This window comes from Natrix helvetica, assembly GCF_964273705.1.
Source record: "Natrix helvetica genome assembly, chromosome: 4".
Classification (NCBI taxonomy): domain Eukaryota; kingdom Metazoa; phylum Chordata; class Lepidosauria; order Squamata; family Natricidae; genus Natrix; species Natrix helvetica.
This window is the reverse complement of record NC_138550.1, coordinates 133,056,941-133,066,146: the sequence shown is the minus strand read 5'-3', so window position 1 is coordinate 133,066,146 and position 9,206 is coordinate 133,056,941. Positions and strand designations below refer to the sequence as shown.

Here is a 9,206-nt window from a genome sequence, read left to right as displayed (position 1 = left end):
TGCGAGGCTCTTCTTTTGTCGACCTGGGCAGGGGGCTTAACTGTGAAGGCCAGACTAATAAGCCTCTCAGTTGGAAAAGCAATGGGGAAACCAGTGGGGTTTCACGACGTCAGGGAAATTGCGTGGATCTGCAACCTGGTAAGTCATTCGAAGGCCATCCGACTCGCCTGTCGCGAAGTGGCGGCTGGATCTCGGAGGACGGAGCGCGAACGAAGACGGGGACGCACCCGTTGCGGCTTTGCGAGAGGCAGTCCCGCTCTCGCGCGCACCAGGCTCGATTCCCCGCAGGCGAGAGAGAGCCTGCCAGAAAGGGCAGAGGGCGACGCGAAACCCGGGGGGGGGGGGAGGCGTCAGCAAAAGCCGAGCGCTGGTGGGCGCGCTCCCCAAACCTTATAAAAGCCCGGGGCTTCCCCACGCCCGTCCTGGATTAGATCTGCAACGGAAGAGCGGCGGCGCCCTGTCTCCCTCATCGGAGCCCCCAGGAGATCAAGTAAGTTCTTTCTGAGGCAACTTTTTAATACTCTCGCAGGGCTCCCACGCGCTCTTTGGGTAGATAACACGAATTTGGTCGCCCCCTAATTCAATAAAACACTTCCTTGCGCCGCATTTGTGCGATCTTGCCGACAAGCTTACGATAGGTCGTGCCTTTGAGGAGTTAAAAGATCCTCAAAGCAGTTTGAATTGTTCATTTTCCTGAACTTTTATTTCCGAGTAACTAGCGTTTATTCGCTCGTATCCTGCTAGTCCTCTTTGAATTGTTTCTATTTCAATATCTGTAGAAGAAAAGACTGCGCAAGCAAGGCAATCTTAGAGAACAGGTTTTAAGCGTTGCGATACTCCCCGGTGCAAACGACAATCCAAACTATTTTAAAGGATTTATTTAGCCTCTGTAATCCGAAACGAGGAGCGCTAATATGAGTTTCGGTTTACTCTGATGATTTACTACAAGTACAGTAGGTTTAAATGCGTCCGATGACCGTTATTGTATGGTTATAAGTGTGCCTGTAAATACGTATAATCTTAATTTTAAAAAAAATACATCCAGAAATTCTAAGTGAAATAGGACTGCGAATAAAGTAGTGTGAACTTAGATACTGTATCAAATCGGTGGAATTCCCCACTCTGGTCTGACGTTTTGAATTAAGATGCCAATGTTATAGGGGCTATTTAGTCTGATTGTTCATGTGTTAAACATGTACAGTATGTGGATATAAGCCCCAGAAATATTTTCCATCTATGTGCAATTCAGATAAATATGTAGAATAGTGTTCTACATCAAAAGCTTTCTTTCCTAGTATATGAATGAATACTAAATAAATAAATCCATAAACTGTATAAATGGATTCTAAATATCCAACAAATTCATTGACCTGCACAAATGCAGCTTTAATTGACAAACTCCATTAATTGTATTACTTATATTCAATCTTTTGCACTACAACAGCTCAATTATAACATGATTTTAATTTGTAGTTTTAATAAGCTAAATGTTAAATACAAAAACTTTAAATCCAAACTATTGAGTAATTATGCTAATAAATATTTTAAAACAAAAAAGAATTGGATACATTTGAAAAACCTATTAGGCCTTTACAAAAGGCATAACTGTAGGGCAACCATTTATGTTAACTCAAGAAAAATCTACCAGTGTTATGTTTAATATAATTTATTATTCAACAATCCATTTTAAATTTAGAAACTTGAAACTGAAATTGAGGCAGTTCTCAAGCCGACCAGGAAAAACCTCTTAGAGCGCAGTTATTTCCAATCCTCTTTTTACTCCTTTGTGTGTCATCTCCTCCATTGCTTGATTTCAGAAAACTAGTCTCAGTTGAATGGAAAAGTCTGTAACTGAGAAAAATCATTTTATTAAAGTTAAATAAAGTAGTTGGGCAGCACACAAATTTAATTTGTTTTTAACAATTGCTTGCTAGTTTTGCTAATAAAAACCACTGTTGAAAACTGTAGAGATAGATTATAATTTATAAGGCACAGTCAGGTGAATACAGTCCTCAATAAATAAAAGATTTACTGAATGCAAACACAAGTTAGATTCAATGTACTTTATGGTTTGCAGGCTGCGAAAGCACTCTTTTTTAAAAGAATTCCAAATGATATTCCATTCTATTTAATCTTTATCTTTTAAAGTCAACATGTATCAGTACCAAAGAGGAAAGCAGTTCAATAGATAAATTCACAATTGAGGCTTATATTCTTGCATATTTATTTGTTTATTTTAGTGTGGTAGAAGCATTTAAGCTTAAATAATCATTCAAATAAATGGATGGGGTTGGATCTCTTTAGTATTTACGTGTAGAACTATCAGAAAATCCCAGTTTGTAGTTTGGAGACTATTGAGAAGTAAAAAGAAATGCATAAAATATCTAAAAATCCAGGAAGAAAAATCACTTCCACATTACTATAAAGAAATGTACTTTCTATATTTATAAAGTAATTGGGAGCTGTGCTCAGTGTGACTTCTTACTTTTATCTGAACGCTTTATTAACATTTCAACACTAATCGTTTCTGCTAGATACTAAGTCAAATTCACTGGGATTCACTTCTGAAAGATAATAAATGTTGGTGCCAAATATATTTCAAGTTAAGATGCTTAAAATATGTCCTAATACAGTGTTTAAATGTGCTCATTATTTTCTGAGAATGCATTAGAATTGTGAATCCGTTGTTAGAACTATGTGCTGATGATTTTTCAGCTGAATTCTCCTATCTTAAAAATAAAACTGCAAGGTTAGTAGTTGTTGGCAAAGGTACTACATTAAGAGAATATATTGCAGTGTACTGAAAATTGTAACAGAAAGTTCTTAAAAATCAGATAGCAATACAGTTCTAAAAAAGAAAATGTGGTTGTGACAATTCAGGGTATAAGCTGGGAATTTGCATCATGTCGGTTGCAGGTTTGGTCTTATCAATGGACTATAAAAATGCACCCGAGAACATCAAGGTCAATGTTCCAAGCTCAAATGCCTCTCTGCCACCCTCCACATCTGGTGCTAACTCCTTAGGACAACAGACTGGGGCAATTTTGGGGAGACCTGCAGCAGCCAATGCTGCCCGAGAGCGTAGCCGAGTGCAGACCCTACGACATGCTTTCTTGGAGCTACAGAGAACTCTGCCCTCTGTGCCACCTGACACTAAGCTCTCCAAGTTGGATGTATTGCTTCTAGCCACCACCTACATTGCCCATCTCACCCGCAGCCTGCAGGATGAAGAAGAATTGCCTGGCAAGGGCTTGGGAACCCTGAGAGGGGATGGCTACCTACACCCTGTTAAGGTAAGCAAGGCAAAACAATTAATTTTTTTTGCTAGAAGGTCCAATCATAGCATTGTTTGAAAACCTTTCCATTGTGCAGAAATCTTCAGGCAAAACGGCATACTAATATACAAGTACACTAGACTCTACAAGAAAGCTTTAGCATTACAGAATCAGCAGAATCAATTAGAACCAAGTGAACCACAATTCATTGATGTGATTCCATGTGACACTTCAGATAGATACAGCATTAAACCTCTGTGTACCATAATCATTATGCCCAACACCAGGGACTAGGTTTTAATGGATGCCCATTTATTACAAAGCAATTTATGCCTTATGACAGTGGCTTGTAAACTGTTTGATCCAGATATCCCTTTTCCTGGTCTCAAATAATGTCATTATTTCCACCAAAAATAGATTCTGCTGTTTTACACAAGCACTTTAACAGTGGCAATTCCAAACTGAATACTCAATTCACAAACATGTTTTTGCAAATTGCCCCATTTTCCCCAAGATATGCCCAAATATATCCCATTGGAGAGTAATTATCCCAATGTAAAATCCACTGCCTTATGAACCATCTTAGTTCATATTGCAAGTTCCAACTATACAAAATGACTTACCCTTGCTACTAGCTCTTTAATAAGTAATTTATTTAATAAATTACACTTAGCTTAATTCAAGAAATTACTACTTAAAGACCTAGTAATCAAGACTTACCTTACACCAAACTAAATGGACCTTGATGTAAGTAGTCCTTTCATTATTTGTTTCCAAAACTAACATTATCTAATAGTGATCGTGAATGAGCCTGTATACACTTTTAAAAATAGTTTTATTGAAATGTAGATCAATGCTGGGCTTGATATATAATTAGTTATGCATTTGTCCTCTAGCAAAAAATAATTATATTTTGAATTATTTTTAAAAAATCATTCTGGCTATAACATAGGAAGGAGTACATACAGCACAAATGATAATGTAGAGCAGAAAGTAAAGCATATTCTTAAAATAATTGAAACAGCATTGACATCTCAGGAACATCTTCAATTCAAGGTCAAGAAACCATGTGATGCCCATGACCAACAGACATGCCATAAACATGGTCCAATTGATTCTGCATTACAGTATATTTATCTAGTGAAGGTTTCTGAATTGTTTGTAGGTTCCCCCGCACATGCTTGCTAGTCATTTAGGAGGCAGCGCTCATCTCCGTTTCAAAGCCGAAGAGCCAGCGCTGTCCAAAGACGTCTCTGTGGTCATGTGGCCAGCATTACTAAACAGCAAAGGCACACAGAGCACTGTTACCTTCCCACCAAAGTGGTCCCTATTTTTCTACTTGCATTTTTTACGTGCTTTCGAACTGCTAGGTTGGCAGAAGCTGGGACAAGTAACAGGAGCTCACTCCATTGCGCAGCGCTAGGGATTCGAACCACTGAACTGCTGACCTTCTGATCGACAAGCTCAGCATCTTAGCCACTGAGCCACCGCATCCCTGTGTAGGATTACACAAGTCCCATTAAACTTTGCATTTTTTTCTCAATATAAAATCTATGTATTTACTAATCTCATATTGGATGTGGTGTACTTTTATGAAAACATTTATATTTTTAAGAAAATATATCTGGTGTGAAAACACATATGGATGAAAACATCCCTGATATTTTTTTCTTCAAGCAGAGTATATCAGCAATAATATCTAATGTATAAGTATAAGTATAATCTTCATTGTCATTGTACTTAAATACAACGAAATTGGTTTTAACCTCACTGGTGCAAAATTATAACAGAAATGAAAAAAGAAAGAAAAAGAAAAAAACTAGCGTGTGCATGGAGTGATTGTGGTTGTATTTAAAAGTCTCACAGGCCAAGGATAAAAACTATCTTTAAACCTGTTTGTTTGGCTGGCTATACTTTGATGTCTTCTGCCTGATGGTAGACATGCAAAGAGACACTGACCAGGGTGCGAATCATCTCTGAGTATCTTCCTTACTCTGCTAAAGCAGTGAGAGCTGGTGATACCATCCAGTGGTGTCAGAGGGCAACCAATGGTTTCTTGTGCCAAATTGATCACTCTCTGTACTGCCTTCCTACCTGCAGCTGTTAAACCAGCATACCATACTGTAATACAATATGTGAGGACACTTTCTATGGTGGACCGATAGAAAGAGGTCATCAGTCGTTGTTCCACCTGATTTTTTCACGACTCTAAGGAAATGAAGTCTCTGTTGGGCCTTTCCAATCACTGTTACATTGTCTGTGCATGTTTTAATGTATGAGAGTACAGTGTCAGTGAATTCTTGCAGCTCCAAATATTCAAATATACTCCACTCGGTAGTCTCAAAGCAGTCCTGCAATTGGCAGAGTGCTCCCTCTGGCCAGATTTTGACAGTTTTCAAGACTAGTCGTATCCTTTTCCTAAGGGGGATATACTTTGGGCACAATAGCAGAGAGATGTGGTCAGACATACCCAGATGGGAGAGGGGGATTGCTCTATATGCCTGTCTTAAGTTTGAGTACATATGGTCTAGAATATTCTGGTGGTACACTGCACATACTGCACAAACTTAGGGAGAACAGACTTTAGACTGGCTTGATTAAAATCCCCAGCCACGATAAAAGCGCCCTCAGGGTAAGTTTGCTGCTGCCTCTCGATGGCGTCATGTAATTTAGAGAGCGCTGCGCTTACATTTGTATCAGGTGGAATATAGACAGCAGTGATAACTATAACAGAAATCTCTCTAGGTAAATAAAATGGCTGACAAATGACTGTTAAGAATTCCACATCTGCAGAACAGTGAGTATAAGCAACTCTACTGTTAGTACACCAGTTATTATGTGTGTAAATACAAAGTCCTCCACCTTTTGCTTTTACCAGAGTTGCTGTTTCTGTCAAAGCGGTGTGTGGTGCGGTTAGTTAGCTCCACTGACGCATCTGGTACAAGTGGATGAAGCCAGGTCTTTGTGATGATCATCACACAGCAGTCACGAATGAGCTTATTCACTGCCATCCATAGCTCTAGTTCATCAGTTTTGTGGACAAAGGATCTAAAATTGGTTAGAAAAATGCTTGGTAATGCTGGTCTGTGAGGCTGCTTCCGTAACCGAACTAGCAAACCAGCTCTGCATCCCCGCTTCTGCTTTCGCTCTCTTCACTGCCTCCTAAGCCCAACAACGATCCATGGAGAGCCTGGCAGTCTTACTATGTCACTCGGTATATTATGAGACTGCTGGAAGTAGCTGGTAATATCTAGTCGACTAGAAGATCCAATCTTTCATAACTCCCTGCAGGTATAGACTAGTTTTTGCCTAACTCTACTGTGGTACCAGGAGCTCAAAGCCGCAGCGTCTAAGCATGCCGCCATATAGGACAGTAGTTTATGATGATTTAAACCTAATGTAATAAATGTGCTGGCCTATATTTTTTACCTTCTGCCACCAGTTTGCAAATCCTTTTTAGAGGTAAGCTGTCAGTACTTGTAGACATACGGCACAACAAAATTAAATAGGCATCAGAGCTCAATCTAAAGGTATCTAATGAGGTAGCAAGATCTTCTTCCTTATCCATACCAATCTATATAGTTCTCCCTCTCATGATGTCAGTCTTGCAAGGTGATCCAGACAGAAGAAACACACCCAGATGAAGTAGCTGAATTATTATTGTAAAGTTTCATTAACAGATCTCGTAAGTCTGAAAGTATATTTTCCCCCATTGTTTTTACAGCCCCAAAAACCTAGGGACTATCCCTTTTGAGTTTGTCACACCCACATTTTTGCTGCAAGCTCATCTACTAATTATCCAGCTGTTCCCCTGGCTATGTTTTTTTTCTGTCTCCCATGGGCATACCCTTATACCATTACACATGCTTTCTATTTGCATTGGTTCAATGCAAACAGCAGATTATAAAGGATGGGATAATTTATAGTCCGATAACTGATAAACATATTCTTAAATGAACTGGCTTAATTCATGAAATTGCTAATAAAACTGCTGGTTTCCTGCATTTGTGCAAGCAATACTAATCTATCTTGCATCTTCATCTTCTAGAAATGGCCAATGAGATCACGCCTATACATTGGAGCATCAGGACAATTTTTGAATGCCTCAGCGCAAGCAGGAAATGTAAATCAAGGAGAAACCTCAACAAATTCTCAAATTTAATCCTTTTTTTCTTAAATGCTATTGTATTTATTATTCCAGATATATTTAAATAAGGTCTTCCAATATCTATGATATTTCTTCCAATTGACCCGCATCCTTAGATGGTAGACTTGAAATTCAGCATGTTAGTTCAGATTGCTTTCTTCATAGCCAGGGACAACGTGTTCATCTCGGTTGTGCATTATAATTTATTTGTTTCTTACATAGCTATTATTTCTCAAGAGGCAAAGTATATTTTTCATTGTGTGAATGGTGCTACTATTGAAATCCATAAGATACCAGCTCATGTGTCATCTTGTTTATGAGAACATATCTTTTCTTTGTGAAGAAATGGCTGAATGTAATATAGTGGATCATTTACAGGCATTTTGCTTCCTTTGTTGATAATTAATGAAATGTGGATTGTTTTATCCAAATATTGAAGAAATTAAATAAAATAACCAAATACTGTGGTAGATTTTTAAGCTAATGTTTAAAAGCTGAGCCGCACAGTCACCTTGAACTGTGGGATGGGCGGAAATAAATTTGATAAATAAATAAAATAAATAACGCATCCAAGCTTTGGGGACTTTTAACTGAGAAGAGCTCTGCACAACTATTTCAAGTATTCCAATGATCCATGTTATATACTCAGATATATATCTATTCATAATTTGCCATATGTGTCACAGAATTGTGATAGATGACATAAGGCAATAATCTTCTCACACAGGTTGTCCTCAACATTTGTCATGCTCAAAGGTAAGCAAGTTAGAAATCAAAACTGCAATTGTGTTCAATAGCTATTGAGATGTCAGTTCAAGCCCTCAATATTAAGGTAGCTGGTGTTTTGAAGAATTAATCCAAGAAATAACATTGCAAAACTGGATGTATGAACTTTAGACATTAAATTCTGTTGATGTTATAGTGTACCTCAATCAAAAAAATGTTGCTTTGAAGAATAAGTTACAGCTTTCATACATTCTTAAAAATATGTTCAAAATTCTTTTTACAACGTATTGTTACAAACTGTACATCTATTAATTTTTCATAATATTTGATCATTTTATCTATACTGTGTATGTATAATCACTTTTCAATTTACAATTCCTACATCTAATGAAACTAATCCTGAGAAATGTATGCCCCATCTTTCTATCAGTTTGTAGAGTGCCTGAAGATTCTTTGCTCTTGCTATTGCAGCTCTCCCACTGGAAATATTACTTACATGCTGTTTTGTTAACTAGCTAAAGCAGAAACAAAAGTTATCCCAAAACACAAGTGTGGCATAAAAATAATGTACGCAGATTTGTAGATTAAATATGGCTATTAAACCTGTAGTATAATTTGCTATTGGTTGTGTTTATCTGTACCTTGAAAGTACCAATTATTTTGGGAAAGAGCTTACTTCTGCTTCAACATATACATACTCTTTAACAAATGATGCTCACTGCAGAATGTGAAGCTTGCATATTTGGTTAATTTGATTTAATATTGCATGTAAGCAACAATGATTACAAGTACAGACACTTCTTATTGTATAAATAAATTATTTGCAAAATTATGACTGAAATAATGTTCATTGTTATGTACTTTTTAAAACTACCTTGAATTATTATTTTTAATGCAAATATTTCCAGGGAAGCCAAGAAAATCAGATTAAAAGGTTTTTAAGAAATTGTACATCTTTTAGTAAAGTTGGGATTTTGAGTACATTATCATTATGGATCCATTATGGCAATCTATTTTTTATCTTTAGTATTAAAAACTCACATCTTCATTGTTGAGGA

General features: G+C 37.4%; 1 protein-coding gene across 1 annotated transcript; it reads left to right on the top strand.

Moving 5' to 3' along the window:
* Positions 1–377: 377 nt before the first annotated feature.
* On the top strand, positions 378–8,970 carry TCF24 (transcription factor 24). Its single transcript, XM_081949952.1, has 3 exons — positions 378–490; positions 2,917–3,293; positions 7,324–8,970. Exons 2-3 carry the CDS (start codon positions 2,931–2,933, stop codon positions 7,435–7,437), a joined length of 477 nt encoding a protein of 158 aa, XP_081806078.1. The 5' UTR covers positions 378–490; positions 2,917–2,930; the 3' UTR covers positions 7,438–8,970.
* The last annotated feature ends 236 nt before the right edge of the window (positions 8,971–9,206 follow it).